We start from the raw sequence: 19,936 nt of genomic DNA, 5'->3' as shown, positions 1-19,936 counted from the left end.
CACTTGTAGACTAAGCACTTATGCACCCAACTGTGTTGTAGTGGTGGAAACCTCACATTTCGATTCATATCCATTCTTGGCATCATGAATTTATTAAAAATCGATTCACCATTTTTCATAAAATTTTGGTGTGCTCTCAAAAACACACCAGTCTAAAGTATGAGTAGTCCGACTCAAAAAAAATCTGTGTTTCCTATAAACTATGAACTTTCTAATAAATAAAAAGTATTTCCCATACATTTCCCATAATATCAAAAAAGCAATATTTAGGATAATATTTAAACACTCCTCCATCCTCATGTTATTATTTCTTTTTCGTTGGACGTTTGTCCAAGTTTTTTTTTTTTTTTTACAACTTAATTTAAAAAAAGTAACATTCCCATAATGCTTGCTGGTAGCCATTGACTTCCATAGTATGGAAAATACAATTACCAACATTCTTCAAAGTTTCTTCTTTTGTCTTCAACAGAAAAAAATAATTCATACAAGTGTGGAACAAGATGAGGATGAGTAAATGATGACGTTTTCATTTTGGGTGAACTGTTGTCCCTTTAACGTTCTCATAACCATGAAAACATGTTTTTAATCCTGGATGTTTTGAATGTCTATTGAACATTCAGAAGTAAAGTTTCATAACATTCAGAACACGTTGTTGGCTGAGTAGAGTCACACCGCTTACAAAAAGCGTTTTTTCTAAAGTCGACTGCATTGTGAGTTTAATCTGTTGTGAATTTGAGTGTTTGATAATCACACAAACAAAGTGGTTTATTACAAAAGAAATAAGATACAAAACCAGATAATACATAATAGAATATCAGTTTCAGATAAAACAAAGAACATTACATACTTTTTACACAAATTGTGCCTTAGCCTTAGTTTCAATGTACATAAATCTGTGCTATTTACATGAAGGAGAAAATTCTAGTCTAAAAAGAATTTACTTATTCATCTTCTAACTTGGAATATAGTCCAGAGGACTCTGCAGGACAGGAAGTGTCTTCAGAGGACAATTCATTTCCTGCACTGACTCACTGCACATGTCATTTATGGATGTTTTCACGTCACATTTTAAAGAATGAATGTTCATGGGTGGTTTTAGTGGTGTAACGGGATGGGATTCAGGTGTCGCCATCACACGATCTTGCTCAGGAACCCTTGACAGCTGCCACAACTGAATGTCTTCCTGCTGCCGGTGTGTCTTCATGTGGGCATTTCGACTTTTCACCTTTAAAAACACCCTATGAAACGAGACAATCGTGAATCAGACCGCAACCACTGTGATTCATAACAGTATGAAGAATATGTTTCTGTGTTTGACTCAGGACGTGGCTTACTTTCCACACTCGTTGCAGGGAAAGACGACGGCTGAATCAGTGTCTCCGCTGGTGGTGCTGGAGGGAGAACTCCTCACAGAAGCCGAACCCAAAGGCAGGGTCAGCGTGGACGTTCTGCTTTCGGCCGGAGAGCTACAGAGCAGCCGGAGATTGGTCTGGGTCCACATTTCTTCTTTCATTTGCTGTGAGAAACATAGTCATTTTACCCAGAAACAAAAGTTCTGTTATTACTTATTTGTTCCAAATCCATTTTTCCATAGGACAGTGGTTAATAAGTTGCAAAAAGACCAAGGGAACACCCTAAATTTTAAAGGTGTCATATGATGCGATTTCAATTGTTCCTTTCTCTTTGGAGTGTTACAAGCTCTTGGTGCTTAAAGAAGATCTGTAAAGTTCCAAAGACTAAAGTCTCAAATCCAAAGAGATATTCTTTATAAAAGTTAAGAGTCAACCACGCTCTCCTGAAATGGTTCGTTCTAACATGCCCCGACACGTCTACATCACGATGTGGGAAGATCTGCATAACGCTGCCCAAATGTTCATGCAATGAAAGAAAGCGTCATCTTTACTCTCGCTGTTGCTGTCGCCTACATGTCGTGGAGACGCTGTGTGTCTACTTTGTTTGGTCTTCGAAAAGAGGACACAAGTAATCAGTGATTAAGTTGTGTTTACAACACTGTTCCAGAACAGTTCAACCCAAATATTCAGATGTGTGCAGTGCATTTTACAGAGGATGTGGACAGATCCAGGTTCTGTGCACTAAGATTATTTCTATAAAGTTGGGTAATTCCAACTTTGCATGAACAGTCTGGCGCTTCTGACTCACAGTCTGTACGTGTGTTTACATATGTAAAGAATTTTCCACTGATGATTAAAACGCGAGTTTTTAGCAGTGTAGAGTAGAGCTTGTTGTTTGTCGTTTCTCAGATCGCAAATGCAGACATGGTTTTTTGTTTATGCGGCGTGATACGCAACACATAAAAAGACAGTGTAAGTCATTATAATCGGTAATTATGTCCCCACTGGATGCAAAAAAGGGCTAATTTATAATGGGTTTTAATGTTTTTGGTCTCAGCACTCCGGGACACGCGGCATCACAGTATAGTAAGGGCATAACATTTCTGTCACATCCATGAGGTATTCAGCCAATCGCAACGCACTAGATAGCTGGCCAATCAGCATACACCTCGCTTTTCAGAACGATGATCTTTGTAAAACTCCACACAATTCAGAACGGCAGGGCAGAGGAGAAATAAAAATGTACATTATGTGGAAAATAATGTTTTTTGAACCTTTAACTGCATAAACACATTGCATTACACCAAATACACAAAATACTGTTATTTTTAGCAACGTCATATAACCCCTTTAACATCCATGCTACTCATGCACTGGTCTTCCGAAGCCATATAATAGTTGATCAGATTGTAATTGTAAACCTTGAAGATTATCTTTTGGAACTGGTGCTTTTAACGTGTTTTTGATATGTTTTTTGGAGATTGACAGAAGTCGTTGTATGAAAAAGTACACCTTAGAATACCTTCCAAATGAGTACTTGTTATTGAAATAATGTATTTTAAAAGGATACATTTGAGTGTTAACTAAATATAATGTTAACTTAATGGCATGTTTCTTACAATTAAAATAAATGAAAATTGATTATAGTTTAAATTAAATTAAATGCAATTAGTTGAAATTAAGAGTGTTTTTGACACACTTAGGACTTAAGTTCATCTTTGTAATTGTTCTAACTAATTCATTAGTCTTTAATATATGGTTACTGACAAGCACTTACGGTAAATTAAAATATGCTTAAATTTCAAGTTAAAATTTATTAACTTTACATGTAATATTAATTACGCACTAAATTTAAAAATTATAATAAATTGACAAAAATTATTAGAACATAATAATTTGCAATGTACTTTTAAGTAACTTTTAATTTGACATTATTGTAAACTGCAATTCTTAAAGTATGCTTAAGTGTGTTAAGAAACATAGTTATAAAAGTTTCCCTAAAAGTACACTCATGTGGTCTTTTATTTAATTTAGTAATATAATTTTTGTTAATATAAATATACTTCGAAAATTTTAAGTTCACTACAAGTGTACATCCAGTCCAAGTAAGCAGATTTGGAACAGCTTGAAGGTGAGTAAATAATAAATAATAATACAACGTCATTTTGGATTATTATTGTCAAATCAGTATGTAAGGAGATTTGTTTTTTAGTTTGAATCCTAGTGATCATAGTGTCTTCTCCATTATTAGAAACATGTCACATTGGCTTTTGTAATATGTTTCTAATAATGAAGACATTGTTAGGCTACAGATTGCTACACAATCACATTCTCTAGATTAATATAGTACACATTTGACAAGACTGCAGAGGCAGTCTAAAGCATATTTGAGAGAAAAGGTGTGAGCATACTAGTAAATGACAGGAAGTGGAGAAAGCACCTAGAGGTTTCAGTATGTACACCGGTTCACAGATACTCACTGAGTTTGACACTTCACAGACAAACACGGCACTGGAGTTTTCTGATATTTCAGGCTCCCTGGTTTTGCTGTTGGCTTCTTTTTTTGATTCTGCGGTGGTGTTTATCAGCCAGTCTCCCTATTTCATGAAATATACAGGCAATGCATGAAAAAATATTTGAAAGTCACAATATAATGTAATGATAAATCACAATAAAAATTCCTGAATGTCTTGCCATTAAATTAAGTGTTTTTTTTTTTTTTAATAATGTTTTCTTTTCTAATGCAATGATTAATTGTGTTAATTGTCCAAATACTGGCTGGCAAAATAGGTGACATGAGCTTTAGATGAGTATGACCAGTAAAACTGTGCTGTAACTCACCCGCGGGTCTTGAACAGGTGTAGACAGAGCCGAACTGACTCTCGTACCCAAACGCAAACGCTTTTTCCATGTGTAATAGTATTCGACACACTGAGACACTGACTTTGTCTTGACCTAAATAATAAAAGAACACATTCTCACAGTCACGACACCACAGGGTCGCAAATGAATGCTAATATATTAATGGATAACAAAAGATTAAATGAATAAAAGGTTTCTGCAGGTCTTAAAAAGTCTAAATTCTTCCTTACACAAGTTAAGACTTAAAATTCATAGCAGAAAATCATCACCCAAATGCTACGGCAAAAAAAAAATATGTTCCTCAATATTTGTTTTGTTCTCCTAGACAAATATCTAAACATCCTTAAATATAGAAACATTTACAATGTTAGAAATATTGGAAATGTAACAATTAAATGGGTTTATGCTTAAAAAAGGACAAATATCTGTCAGTGGGTTCTGTTTATTTTTTGAAATAAGCTGTTTTTTCTGATCCCACTGGCAGATTTTTGTTATTTTAATCATCAACTCGCTATATTTTGATGATTAGTTGACAAGTAAATGTTTCTTGATATAAGAATCTTTTGCACTGGAAAACAAGATAAAAATACTTTTTGTGCTCTGTGATTAGTAAAAGCTATTTCCATATTCCAGTGGATTAGCAGAGCTATTCGAGACTTAAAGTATTTCTGGTTACTCTTTATTTTAAGGTGTCCTTGTTACAACATAATTATACATTTTAGTTCTGAGTAATATTACTTAATGGTTAGGGTTTGGCTTAGGGTCACATGCATGTACAGTAATAATGCACAATTAATTGTGTGTAATAAAATGTAACAAGGACACCTTAAAATAAAGTGGTACCGTATTTCTGTGTTAAATGAATTATAAAGTAATGGAGATTTGTTTTGAAGTGTTGCTAATACAAGACATTTACATTTTGAGAACAAACAGTATTGGTGCATTATGTTCCATTCAATTTATTTCTTAAATTATCTTTACTTGGTCTTGAAAAAAGTCTTAAACGTACCTTCATAAAACCTGCACAAACCTTTTAATATTAACTGACCACAAATACCATTTTCTGGACAAGAAAGAAATCTTTGTGATGACTTAGAAGTGCTTTGTTCAGCTGGCGTTTTTCCTGAAGCGTCCATCTGTCTGATCCTAGTTGATGAGAAGAGAAGAAGAAAAGCTGTGATGTGGTGCATTCAGTAATTCGAGTATTTAGGGCCAGATTTACTAAACAGGTCAAATTATAGCGTGAGAGCCCAAACCGAGCATCTATAGGAGTGGAAAGTTCTGCGGCTGACAGTACGCAGATTAAAGAACACAGACAAGACACAGATCTGTTCTGTAATGGCCAATGCAATCTACCAAGAACAGCTCAAAATAGTGTCTTTTTTGGGGCTGGAAACAATAGGACAAATACCAGTAAATTGACTTGCGCAAACCTTAGTAAATCATGTTGTATGATTCATTTAGATACAGTACTTTCCTCCCATTAATTTTGGATCTGAAAGAGAAACTCCCACAAATGCATATGCGATAAGATCAGCCACAAAAATGACTGTCTCCATATCCTTTCAGCGCTAAACTTTGCTGCGCGTTTTTAGAAAATCCTGACAGTGTAGTTGTTTAATGCCAAAAGAGGATTTGTGCAAAATCTGGCGCTTAATAGGTACTCTTTTATATATTTCCTCAGGAAGGAATACTTGCATATAAGAAGACCACAGTAAAAGAGAGACGAAAATAGTATTTTCTGAGGGCCCAAAATGTTACGCACCTGCATAATGATAGTCTGTTTTGGGGCTGGATGTGTTTCTCGGCGGTGTTGGCAGGAGAAGCTTTTCAAGAGTATTCTGGAACATGATAGTTGTTTTAAGGCTTTTTATAGAACAACTTTAGTGTCAGGAAGCGATAATATGCAAAATACTAACCATAATATCTCCTCTGCACTCAAAAAGACAGTGCAGGACATATTCTGTGTTTGCTCCACCGCCTGGTAGCACACTAGACCAAGCCATTTTCAAAAGATTGTCCACTAGAAAGGGGGAAAAAGTCAACAGTAATCAGATATTGGTGGTTTCTTTTTCCTTCATGTGCACAAAAATAAATTAAACATTTAAAAATGGGTATTTTAGACTCTAAAAACTTGCACATCATATTAATGGGGCACATTTCTATTTTGTGTTGCATTGTTAGCCTGCACTGAAAACAAAATAGATTCAGAAATTTAAAAGAAATTTCACTCAGAAGAGAACCTGCGAGTTACACATTGAATTGAGCATGAAGTTTGTAAGTGGAAAGAATAAAATAGCATTTTCTTTCAAAATGTACTCAAGTAATTTTTCAAAAACCATATTTTCCAGTGTATAGTGAACTTAATTACTTGGCTGAAGAATGATTTTCTTTGCATCATACCTCCTGCATTATAAAATCACTGCATGTCTCCTAGGTGCTACATTTAACTCAATGTTATTTGTGTTGAAAGTGATTTTAGCTACCTTTCTGCTGGTTATCAGGGGCATCCAGGTCTTGGGTGGGCGACCACAAAAGAACAGCATTATGGGATTCTTCCTCTGTGAGGGTTTGACTCTTAATGTCTGGGATCTTTGCTTGAAATTCCTCGCCAACATTTATCCGGCTATAAAGAAATCAAGACAGTTATTGATTATTAATTTATTGTATATTTAAATATAATTTAATTATTTAATAAATCAAGTAGCAGTTGACAGTTAAATGATGTGCAATAACATTGTTTTGCTGGTGTAGCTTTAAGGTGAAGAGTGTTATGTTTCGAAACACTTGTGAAAATGAAACCTTCAGATCATGTGGTTTTATTGAGAGGAAGTGTGATATTACTTTAGTGAATAAACTCACTTTTAAAAAATGAAACGAGAGGGAGTATGGTGTTTCAAAGCTTTTTCATTTGCTGGAAAAAATTTGGTTGTCTCCGAGAAACTGCATTCACTGGTAAAAGTATTGTGAGAACACAACATTTTTCAAATGCAAATGCAAACTTTCTCGGGAGAACAAAAGCATCCAAATATAAAAGATTTTTCCATTTCATATTTTTTGCCAATAAACAACTACCTACATGATCAACACCCTAGCAACAGACCACAACACATCATGGGCACCACTTACATTTTCTTGAGAAAATCTAACACATTTGACATGTGACATATCTTTTGTAAACACATTAAAATGCTTACGGTGTTACATTAACCACTTTCTCCCTTGCAGTCTCACCAGAGTCATCCAAATCACCTGTTATAGACAAACATGGATAATGCATATTATAATTAGAAAAATACAGCTACTGTAACAATGCATCTAAAATAATTAAGTAATAACAACTCTTTAATCTTCGCTATTGTCATGCCAAGGACTTTGACTGCATTAACTAACCAGCCCCATCTGCAGCATATTCGACCCCGCTGCTCTTGGCTCTTCCATTGATGGCGTTGAAGAGGCCTGATCCCGGGCGCACGGGGCTGAGCATGGGTGGAGGGGTGTACGGCACGTCATCCCCAATGCTGCTTGCCGTCTTGAGCTGACTGCGGAAGAGCACTGCGCCTCTGGACTCCTGACCGGAGCTGGGCGAGGGAATCATCAACGGGACCAGACAGTGGCGGTACCTCTTTTTCACCTGCTTTTGTGCACATCCTCCATCTGAGACAGATCTCTTTATCTAGAATGTGTTATGTGGGGGGGTGAGGTTAACATTAAAATTGGTCAGAATAACATGAATCAGTTAAAGGGATAGTTCACCCAAAAATGAAAATGACAAAGGAAAGTTGGTAACCATCGGCTTTAATAGTATGGGGAAAAAATACTTTAAAAGTCATTGGCTATGGAGGGTGAGTAAATTATTATTGAACTATCCCTTTAAGAAACACAAACTTAATATGTTCTCATAACTTCTATATCATCGAGTTGTTTTGTTAATGAGCCATAGCACATTTTAGCATGCTAAATGCTAAGTCTGCTCCAATTCTTCGCCACAATGGTAACCCAATGTAATTGAAACGGTTCTAAATTCCAACATTTCAAATTCTAACTTTAAACACTATCAAGACTCCTGTTGTCATTTTGTTCAGAAATACTAAAAATAATAGTTAATTTTAACATTTTACTTTAACACTTGGTTTAAAGGTGTACTTGTTACATGTACCTACTATTATAATAACAACAATTTATGCATTGTTATAAGCAAGTAACCCCTAATCCAAACCCTGATCCTAAACCTAACCATATAGTAATACATATAATTAATGAATATTACTCAGTACTTAAATGTATGTATAATTACACTGTAACAAGGACACTTTAAAAATAATGTGTAACCCATTCTACTCTCTCCATTAAATCCTGTGCAAAGCAAACCGTTTCAGTTCGGCCAACATCAAAAACAATTAACAGATGTTTGATTGGTTCACATTCGCCCTACTTCATTCCTTTTAGAGGTTTACATTAACTGAAAACAAAGAAATCACGTTTAGAAGAGAAATATAATTTTACTGTGTAGATCACAAATAATATGGATCACATCGAATTGGACAGTCTTTATGTTCCCATTTTTCACTATTTGCAGTATCAAATACCTTGTAAATCCGTTTGTGAAGCACTTTTTAATTATGCATTTCCTATTAAACCTTGTAATTTTTTATCAAAAAGACAGCATAAGAGTGAAGTTTTACATTTAAAAAATACTTTGAGCATCTGCAGTCTATAAATTCTTTCGAGCTTATAAATTTCTCAACAGGTTTTAAAAATAACTATATGCCAGAAACTCACACAGGAAGGGTGGTTTCGTACCGACAGGAGGGGTGACTGTGCACCAGTCTTAATTAAACCGCTCGGTTCCTCATTTTTCTGCTGGCACAGAAGGCTGAGCGGGAGTTTGGTTGGGGTCTGGTAGTCCTTGACAGGTACTGACACTGGTAAGATGATGGGGTTGCTTTGAGCAGCCTCAGACAGAATGTGCCCGTCTCTCTGTTAAAACAAAGAAAGAAATACCAACCAATGGGGCAAATCAGCATGCAAGTTTTCAAAAACCACTGATGATCAAAATGACTGGTTCATACCATTTTGAGGGATGTGGGGTGTGTCCGCAGTCCTCCATGAGAGCGCATGTGACCATTCAGAGCCGGGAGACTTTTGAACTCCCTGTGGCAAACAGTGCATCTCATCTTTGCATGAGATCCATCCTCTCTCGACAACTCTGGTTCTAATCTACAGAAATCCAGATACTATATTATATATCAAGAATATGAGTGGAGCATTGAGTTTTTCGGGGGGTTTTGCCACAGTTGCCTTTGCTTGCATACTAGAGGACTAGTGATATTATGTATTACACTAAAAAAAATGGTGTAGAAACAGTTTTCACCCAGACACTGCTAGTAAATTTTACAACAATAAAAACAAAAAATACAAAAGGTATCAAGTAGCATGAGTGAAATTTTGACACAGAAAAACTGAAATAGTATTTTCTTAAACATACTACACATGACCAAATAGTAGTTTTTATAAATCGAATAACAATTGTGTAACAAGACCTCAGCTTTCATATTTCTCAATATCACCAGATGATGAATTAATAATGAATTATACAATTACTGTAGCACTTAAAGCCTTTATGCATAATGCATTATAAAAGTTGTTTAAATGCATTAATTATGCCTTGTAATGCACATTTCAATGCATTAGGATCACATGAATAATTGTGACCATAGTTCCACGTTATAACACTTATCAATTCAATTGTTATACTATTAATTTAAAATGTGGTCATTGGTAATCTTAAACAAGATATAATGTATTACAATGCACATTATGAATAATTATAATGCATTATACCCTTTAATAACACTTTATAATGCATTATATGTAAAGGCTTTAAGTAAAGTGTTACCACAAGTATACCCAACCTTTACATTTTCTTATATATTATATCCAACTTTTTGTCGCAAAATGTAACTATGTTAATATCCAGCTCTTTATATAAAGTAGGGTATATATATATATATATATATATATATATATATATATATATATCACGTAGGGCTATCTATATAGCAAAATACTTGTTTATTTGCTGCAAAATTTCAACTATATTATCACCCAGCTCTAACCTGCTAAATGTGATAAGGCATTAATGTACTGACATTATCAACATTGACATCACAACTTTCTGTAAAGCTGCTTTGAAATTTGTATTTAGAACATGCTCTATTCAAATAAATTAGATCTTGACTAAATGGATACAAGTAGGGTTGGAGTCAAACCTGAAATGAGGTGAAATGGACTCATCTTGAAAATCTGGTGAAGGAGCCTGCAAGGTATTCATGAGAAACTTTTAACTTAAATGCAAATGAGTCTATAATGAAGTAATAAAATAAAAATTACAGTACCTTTGACCACTGAGGAGCATGTGCAGTGACATGATGAAAAATATCTCCCCTCATAGTCATCTGTGGAAGAGTTTTACAAACCCCTGAGCTCTTGTTTTGGTAGAGCGGACTGCAGAGGTCTTCATTTCGGTGGGGGAAGTTGAAACCAGATTGATCTTCTTTGGGACTCGAGAACACCGGTGTGTTGGGTGAAGAGTGACGAGCATCGCTAAACATGTTATTTTGCTTTGCAGGGATTGATTGGACGTGATCTTGCGCGAGGTAAGGATTGCTGGGTTGGGAAAGCGAACGCAGATGTTGTTGGTCTTGGTAATGGAAAATCTGCTGCTCCGGGACTTTGAAGTCTTGACGGTGGTCATAGGTTGGCGATTGAGCAGGTTCTTGAGAGTCCAGGTAAGTTTTGTGTGCAAAAATCCCTCTTTGTTGTTGATTCAAGGCCATTGGATATGGCATTGGGTGGCTTTGATAGCCATGCCAAGAGCTCTGTGGTTTTTGGAGGCTCCTGTTTACCTGCTCCATGTTGTTTAATTTCTGCTTGTGTTGCTGGTATCCATAATGAAACTGTTGATGGTTCGGGTAAAGGCTGTGCATCGAGTTTTGGCTTTCTGTTGGATGGAAGCCGGTCTGATCACATTGACCTTGAATGACCATCGGGTTAAAAACTGGAGACTCCAAAGGTTGCCTGTCCGATCCTTCTGGGAGACTTTGAGGCATGTGCAAAACCCCTGAAATGTGATTTTCTGGGTGCTTATCATTTGTCCTGTTGCTATCGTCAAAGAGAAGTTGAACGTTTTTAGTAGGGAAGGCCTTTGAGAACGAGTCTAGCCTTTGAGGATGAGAAATACTACCGTTGTCTTTGCAGGTCATTGATGAGATGTTCTGACACGTGATGTTAAACGGATAGATTCGAGACGTCTCTGGTAGTTCTTCGTGAGAAGAAGAACCCCATGATGATGTCCTTCCAAACTGATTATATTCCCAAGTCCCACCACTGTTTGGCATCTCAAGCAATGGAGAAAGTTCATGTCCTGGAGTGCCAGGAGATGTTAGCGACTCATGGCTGAGTCGAGGAGACATTGGAGATGATTGGATCGAGTTTATGTTTGGTACACCATAGTGAGGTGCACCCAATGTGCTTGGGCTGTGCTGGAACAAATAGGTCCCGTTGGTGTGGTTTGTAAATTGATTCGTCTCGTACAAGTTTTCTGTCATCTTCAGAAAGATTCAAATGAAACTTCTCTATTGTTAAACTAATAGCTTGAGGCGACGTGGTTACATACTGGTTTGAATGGCACTTATAAAAGAGTTGAATGCTTTTTCCATCATTTGTTGTTTAGTCTCTCAAATTGTTCGGCTGATTTCAAGAATAGGTTTTTCCTGTAAAATGAGAGAACAAGTTGTTATACTTGGCTGAAAATGTACAAAGACAATAATTTTTTGTCTTTTAGGAATAACCTACACCATTTAAACCTGTGTCAATATGTATGGTGTCATTCAAATGTTTGAGGTTGGTAAAAATATTTTAAAGAGACAAATAGTTTTATCCAGCAAGGGTGCATTGAATTGATCAATTTTATGGTATATTACAATAGAAAACAGTAATTTTAAATTCCAATAATATTTCATGAGATTACCTTTTATACTCGTTATGTGTTGGTGTGCAAAACAAAGCACACAAAGGAGTATAGCAAAATAGTTATTTTAATATTTCACAGGAGAGAATGGGCACAACCAAACACAAATCCAAATGATAGCAGACATAGGGGAACACAGACTTAAGTAATAGAAACTTAATTGGGAGAACTGAGCTAATTAATAAAAATAAAAAAGTCCACGGAAACAACCATGCAGGAGAACAGAAAACTAAACCAAAACAGATCACACATGTGACAGTTGGAGTCCAGGATGGAGCAGGAGTTTCAGGGCTGGGCGGGACAAGCAGAGGTACAGGAGAACAGGGTAATACTCCTCCAATCCAGTCTATTATGTCCACTTTAAACAATCCATAATTTCCTCATAATGTGGTCCAGTGACCAGTTGCAGCTCACCCTTTGCGGTGGGAGTGTGGGCAGGGCTTCCCCCCAAGCCCTCGATCTCCACTAAAACTCCATCAGGAACGGACAATGTTGCCGGCTCACACACTTGGTCAGACGATGCTCGAGGTTCCAGCTCTGTTGTCGATGATCGGCTCAGTCACAATGGGCTCAGGCATTTTCTGGTCTCTGGTTTGGGAGTGGGACTGGAGGATATCCTCCTCAGGGGGGCAGACAGTGAATGGTGAATTGTTATTCTCCAGCACCAACTCCACAAAAGCATACACGTATAGTGCATAAGGCACGTCATATCGAAAAAGTCCCTGGTATGGTCCTCCAGCGAATGGTGCTGTTGCTCCAGGCACAGTTGAACTGCTGGGATAGCCATTCCCAGAGAGAGGAAAAACAAAACAAGAAAGAAAGAAAAATACTGCTAATCTTACTCACTTTGTTGTTCTGCTATTCTGTTACAAAGGAACATAGGGGAACATAGACTTAAGTAATAGAAACTTGATTGGGAGAACTAAAACAGGTAAGGGCTAATTATATCAAAAACCATGGAAACAAACAAGGCAGGAGAACGGAAACACAGAAAACTAAATCAAAACAGATCATACATGTGACAATACTGTATTTTTAATCAAATAAATGCAGCCTTGGTGAGCACAAAAGACTTCACAATCATTTAAAACATCTTACCAACCCCAAACCTTTAAGTGGAAATGTGTATTTTGTGTTCACTTTAAAATAAATTGTTCACAGTTTATTGCAATAAAAAAATTAAATAAAAAATCAAACACTTGCCAAAATCTAGGTCATGTCTAAGACTATTTTGTTCATTTTTCATACAGAAAGGAATGTCTTTAACAAACTAATAATATCTTATTTTTCCACCCACAGAGGATACAGTAAATTCACACCATGACTCAGTCTGAGGCTTCCTCTCACATCTAGAATATGAAGTTTAGACACCATCTTATCACTTCCTGTCACATGGTCTGCCTATAACATAGGACGCCAGTTTGATCATTATCTAAGTTCTTTGAAAGATGCTGCTGTCCTAAAAATCATTTTCATGTAGAAACTTTTTCTCATAAATTCATCACGGGGTGAATTGAATAAATCTCAAAGCAAAACTATGGTGTTTAAATACCTTAAAAATGTACTTGCAGAAACATTTTTCACCTCTAAAGTATTACCAATCTGAGGTGTGTTTTCCAAAACAGCATGCAAAAATGCATGTACTTTTACCCATGTGTGCTTTAGAAAGGCAAAGTATCGAGTGTGTTGTTTGAAAGAAAGAAGTCTGCAGACAGATCATTGGTTCACCTCTCTGAATCAGATTAACACAGCATCTCTGTGTCAAAGGCTCAAGTGCGCTCTGTGGTTTCGAAAGTTTCCATCTTCGCTTTACTCTGTTTAGTGAGTGTGTGAAGCCGTCAGACTCTGACCAGTGAGTGGAACAAGACAACTGTTAGACCTTTAGAAATAAACGTAAAAGCAATTTGTGTTTGTAGCAACAAACAAAGATCTGTACTATCTCTAAAAATGATGCTACTGAGGCACAACATCAACTCAACCCTCATCTGTTTTTTTAATGATTAGCTAATCAACCTTTGAGTTAGTGCCAAGTATATTTACATTTGCATTTATTCATTTAGCAGAGGCTTTTGTCCAAATTAGGATATTCACTTGCAAATGAAGGTTTTAATTTGAATTTTATTTAATTTTATATATTTTTTTAATTATTTTTTTTACCCCCGTTTTATTTATTAGAGTACTGTAGTTGCAACAGTTGATTCACTAATATCATCAAGTTTAAAAAATAGTCTTTAGTTTTGAGTCCAGTTGGAACTTGTTCTCTGTCAAACTGGAATATATCACGATGAAGAAAATTCAACAGCAGTATCAAATTATTTTTACAGTTCAAAAGTGACATTTGTTATTGCCTTTTTCTAAGCATAAAATTATGGGTGACTCTACACATTTATCCTGACATCTGCATAAATAAAATATGTACTGAACAACATCTTTAATTAGACATTTTCATATAAGAATACTTTGAATTAAATTTAAAATTGCGTCAATTCATGTGCGTGCCTAGGCACAAATGAGATGACAAAAATCATATCTTTTTTCTAACATATATGACTGTTATTTGTTCATTTCAACATTAGTTAAGCAACATGTTGAGTTGCATCTCAACGGTTGCATTTATGAGCTATCTGAACTTTATCCACTCTTGAGGTAAACCCAGCTTACCTAGTATTCATAACAGTAAAGTTGGCTATAAAAAAACCCATGTGATGTGTTTTCAGTTACAACCATTTTTAGAAAATGCAGCTTACATATATGGCTCAACAGAGACTCGTAACCATGTCAGTATTCGCAATGGTTGAGTTCTTTAGACAATATCAAAGCTTACAAAATCAATCCGGAACCCCGCTAAGGTCAATGCATGCAACACCATGTAGTCTGACAGTATGACTTATTAATTCAATTCGCTGTCTGTGTTTAAATTGGTCTTGACATCTTTTGAAGATGCACATGCTGCATGCATGTTTGTGATTGAAAGTGTGATGATGACAAATAGTAATGCTTACCTCTCATTTCTTTATGTCCGAAATGCATTTTTCTAGAAAAGTTTGCTTTCTCAAACTGACCCATCAAGATGCACTGAATACTATATAAGACGCTCTGGATATCATTACAAACATAGACGAGTCAAACTGAACCGCGGATAAAAAACAATAACTCAAAGGCAAACCAGAAGTAGGAAGTAAGTTCAGTTCATACTGCTGACTAAGGAATTATGCCTGTGTCCTCTCATAGCTACAGCAAGTGTCTAAAGGCCTGAGAGGGTTCAAGGAAGTTCAGGAAATATCATCTTTCTCTTTAAGCCGAGAGACTTCCGGGGTTTAACCACAAGCTATTTTCTCAACCTGCTATTATTTGTCTCATACATTCGTTAGCTGTAAAGTGAAAGAGGAAAAAAGAGAGTTTTTCGGTGTCAAATTTTGCATAGAACTCTCAGATGTAATGGCAGTCCATAATGACAGTGTTGTAGTACGTTGTATATTGCACAGTGCGTCTAAACAAATGTAAATGTAAATTATGGTTGCCTTATTCTTGTTTTAGCATGTATTGCCAGCTTGGCCACAATTCTTTGTTCACATGTTAAGAAAGGTCACTGTTTCTGTGAATGTGTGCTGTGGTGAGCGCATACTAGCAGAGATTTGCTGCCATCAACAGTTTCATAGTGAATGAATGATATGAAGTGAATGTATGAGTGAGTGAAGTGACATTCAGCCAAGTATGGTGACCCATACTCAGAATTTGTGCTCTGCATTTAACCCATCCGAAATGCACACACACAGAGCAGTGAACACACACTGTGAGCACACACCCGGAGCAGTGGGCAGCCATTTATGCTATGATATGAGGTCATAGTCTCGTTTAAAGTAATAGTTCATGCAAAACTGAAGATTTGCTGAAATGAACTCACCCTCAGGCTATCCAAGATGTAGATGAGTTTGTTTTTTCATGGGAACAAATTTAGAGAAATGTAGCATTCTATCACTTGCTCACCTGTGGATCCCGCTGTCATCCCATTTAAATATGCACGTTTCTCACATATTTGTAATCTTTCTACAGAAAAAATCCCACTGGGCATATTTTGTATGTTTGCTACATTCGCCTGTGGTAAAACTCCCGTAATTTGTATGGCCCAAACCTCATTATATGATCACGTCATCAAATTCCAAGGTTGCCAGATCTTGGAGGCAACGCATCCTTCTCGCACAATCAACACATACAAATTTCAAACAATTTGTCCCCTCAACTTGGCAACCTACAACAGCGATGTCTACTGCGGGAAGGAAAGAATCACTGATGGGACGCTAGGAGAAGACTGTGGTGGTGTTCTGGTGAAAAATTATGATATAGCTTAAATTTCAATAGGCTATAGTTTAACTGATTAAATATGAGCACTGCAAGTTGCAAAATCAGGTGCTGTGCTGCTTTGTTTACTGTGGTTACCGGGGAAATGGGTACAATCTTGGTGAAAAGAGAAAGAATGAAGAGAGAATGAATCTGCATTTTTCAATAAGCCCTTCTGCTTTTTGTTTTAGTCCAAAGCCAAAAACAACTCTTATTTTTACGCCAAAACACGCAGAAAAAAAAATCTTACTTTAAAGAATTCTGTGTGCTTTAAATGTGAATAAATCATGTATGTGTAACTGAATATAAAGTTTATATTATTCTTTTTATGTTTGTGCTTCCTTGTAGTCTGGTTGATGTCCAGAGAACAGAAGACTTGCTGTGCCATCTTCCTAATCTCCATATCAAACCACTAGGTTACAAATATACAATGCATACAAGTATAAAATCTTTAGATAAATACCCGCCACATCCATCTGTAACTGATCGCAAATGCGATGTCGCAGGAATCTTGCACGCATGGTCTTATTTATATATGGTCAGAGCCATTTGTGTTATAAATAAGTGGCATTAATTAAAACAGGAACTGACTGTGTTTGCATGCATGAGAGTTTTCCAGTATTAATCAGAATTAGGTCATTATATGGTTTTGTAAGCAACCCGTTTTCTATAATGTGTGAATTATGTATATGCAAACTAGGTCTCTGTTAAATTCACAATTAGCTACAAGTGTTATTAATTTAAAGATATTTTCTGTCTTGTCATGTCCTTCAATGTTTTCAATAAGATTTGAATTAAACATCAATTTATTGTGCAGCACCAAACCTTTTAAACTTCTTACCTAAGATTCCACAACTAGGCTTCATTAATTAAAACATTTGTCTTCAACTTCAAAATAATGAAACACTTTTTACTTGCAGTGGGGTTTTCATCATCAACATTTTATCTGATCATAAAGTTGCACCTGTTAACTGAAAACTTCTGTTTCCATCTGCAGTTAAATACTCAAACTACTGCAGTTTAGTGCAAATTAGAAGTTTAAAATAGAAAATATTCAATAATATTGAATTACAGGAAGGAATATAATTAGCAGAATTATTTGATAACACTCTAATCAGAGCAAATTTTATAAAATGATATTTTTATTAGCTTAAAGGATATTTAAATCAACAGACTCTCATAACCTGCTTCCATTTTTGACCATTAAATATAGTGTTTGAGGTTTAGAAAAAAAAACTGCTGTAGAAAGGAAAAGTACTTACCTTTTTAGAAAGTGAAAGGAGAGATGATGAAGCTCTGAATAAAATTCATGCTTCATCTTTCAGGTGAAGGATCCAATGATCACATGACATACACAAACACACACACACGCTGCCATCAGCTCTAAAAACTTTTTTGTTTCCAAATAGCAGCTCAGTTTCCAAGCACTAAGTCCATATGTAAAGTTATAATTCGCGAAGAGATCTGCAGTGAACGTCAGCAGTGCCCTCTGCTGTAAAACACACTTCCGTATCGACATCCTCTAAACACAGTTTCACTATCACACATTGACACTTTTTCTGATCAAAACCACCAAATTTTAACATAAGAGTTTATTTGTTTGTTTTTACTTTATACAAAAGAAGTGTTGTTGCTATTTACCTTTTGAGCTAAATAATAATAATAACAGAGGAAATCCATATAATAAAATATATTATTATTATGCTCATTATATAAGTTCTCATACAAAAAAAATTAAAAAAACATGTATTATAAAATATAAAGTGACAGAATTTTTAAAACCACACTTTTTTATTATGATTATTTTTTGTTTTGTGCAAGAACTGTATGTACATTGAAAAAATTAATATAATAAACATACTAATAATATTATGTTTATTTTATTGATTTCTTTCTTCATTCATGACAAGTTTAAGGATTTCAATCAAATAATTTGTTTTTGTTTTTAAGAGAATTTTATAGCATTTAGTGGGGTCAAATTATTAATTCAACTTTTGAGGACACCTAAGGAAAAATATCCTCACAGATATAGTGAAATGTTGAAAATCCAGGTTTGAGGACATTCCTGAAGAAAAATATTCTTAAAATTATATAGTGAACTGATAAAAACAACAACTTTTGATGACATTCATGAGGAAAAAATATCTTCACAATTATAGTAAAAGTTTGAAAACCAACTTTTGAGGACATTCATGAAGAAAAATATTCTCACGACTTCTTTTGACATTCATGACAGAAAATACCATCACAGTTATATTAAAATATTAAAAACCAACTTTTGAGGAAATTCGTGAATAAAAATATTCTTATAATTATAGTAAAATGATGAAAACTAACTTTTGATGACATTCGTGAGAAAACAATATCTTCACAATTATAGTAAAATGTTGAAGACCAACTTTTGAGGACAGAATATCCTTAAAAATATACTAAAATGTCAAAAAAAATGCTTTTGAGGACATTCATAATGAAAAATATCATCACAATTATGGTAAAGTGTTGAAGACCAACTTTTGGGGACAAAATATCCTTAGAAATATAGTAAAATTTCAAAAAACAGCTTTTGAGGACATTCATAATGAAAAATATCACAATTATAGTAAAATGTTGATGACCAACTTTTGAGGACAAAATATACTTAAAAATATAGTAAAATGTCATAAAAATGCTTTTGAGAACATTCATAATGGAACATATCACAATTATAGTAAAATGTTCATGACCAACTTTTGAGGACAAAATATCCTTAAAAATATAGTAAAATGTCAAAAAACAGCTTTTGAGGACATTCATAATGAAAAATATAATCACAAATATAGCGAAATGTTGAAAACCAAATTTAGAGGAAATTGATTAAGAAAAATATCCTCAAAAATATAGTAAAAAAACAACTTTAAAGGACATTCGTAAGAAAGGAGGAGGACCTCACAAATAGTGTTTGTAATGTAGTTTCTCTGATCTGTGTGTGCGTGTGTTTTTGCAGCAGCGGCTCTGATGAAGTGGTGTGAAGTTTAAGGAAGTCAGTGGCATGTGTGGGGTGTGTCCAAAACACTTATGTCAGGACTTCAGCTCACACTGTCAGTTTGGATTCGTATGAATTAAACAAACACCAGACGAGAAGGAGCTCATGCTCAGGTCTGTGACACATTTACATTTTCTTATTTCTGTAAGCAAGTCTGAACATTTCAAACCTTGCAGTCACAGTGTAGCATTAAAAAGGAAGTTCAGTAGATGCTGATGTGTTGCAAATATCATCAGATGTTTCCATTTTCAGTTGACTCTATTTTAATGGCATTGTTGGCAGAAAGAGTCAAAAATGTGAAGCATCGTCTGATATTACGTGATGTGGGTT

General features: G+C 35.3%; 1 protein-coding gene and 1 long non-coding RNA gene across 4 annotated transcripts; one reads left to right on the top strand and one right to left on the bottom strand.

The window, feature by feature from the left end:
- Positions 1-715: 715 nt before the first annotated feature.
- Positions 716-17,998, bottom strand: LOC132112395 (transcriptional-regulating factor 1). 3 transcript variants are annotated; one of them, XM_059519849.1, is made up of 15 exons: positions 17,847-17,997; positions 10,613-11,989; positions 10,487-10,533; positions 9,287-9,434; positions 8,997-9,194; positions 7,608-7,890; positions 7,412-7,466; positions 6,701-6,840; positions 6,134-6,237; positions 5,980-6,055; positions 5,272-5,360; positions 4,194-4,307; positions 3,833-3,949; positions 1,335-1,516; positions 716-1,238 (listed from the first exon to the last, which is right to left on the bottom strand). In XM_059519849.1, exons 2-15 carry the CDS (start codon positions 11,822-11,824, stop codon positions 953-955), a joined length of 3,051 nt encoding a protein of 1,016 aa, XP_059375832.1. In that variant the 5' UTR covers positions 11,825-11,989; positions 17,847-17,997; the 3' UTR covers positions 716-952. The 3 variants fall into 3 exon arrangements, with proteins under 3 accessions (XP_059375832.1, XP_059375830.1, XP_059375831.1); XM_059519847.1 differs by lacking the exons at positions 716-1,238; positions 1,335-1,516; positions 3,833-3,949; positions 17,847-17,997 and adding an exon at positions 15,249-15,261 and having other exon boundaries at positions 4,106-4,307; XM_059519848.1 differs by lacking the exons at positions 716-1,238; positions 1,335-1,516; positions 3,833-3,949 and having other exon boundaries at positions 4,130-4,307; positions 9,018-9,194; positions 17,847-17,998.
- On the top strand, positions 7,717-19,702 carry LOC132112396 (uncharacterized). Its single transcript, XR_009424941.1, has 3 exons — positions 7,717-7,833; positions 10,846-11,005; positions 19,568-19,702. It is a non-coding gene; the product is annotated as an uncharacterized LOC132112396 (long non-coding RNA).
- Positions 19,703-19,936: the final 234 nt, after the last annotated feature.

This window comes from Carassius carassius, chromosome 32 (genome assembly GCF_963082965.1).
Source record: "Carassius carassius chromosome 32, fCarCar2.1, whole genome shotgun sequence".
Classification (NCBI taxonomy): domain Eukaryota; kingdom Metazoa; phylum Chordata; class Actinopteri; order Cypriniformes; family Cyprinidae; genus Carassius; species Carassius carassius.
The sequence above is the reverse complement of the archived record's forward strand: the minus strand, read 5'-3'. Positions and strand labels throughout refer to the sequence as shown.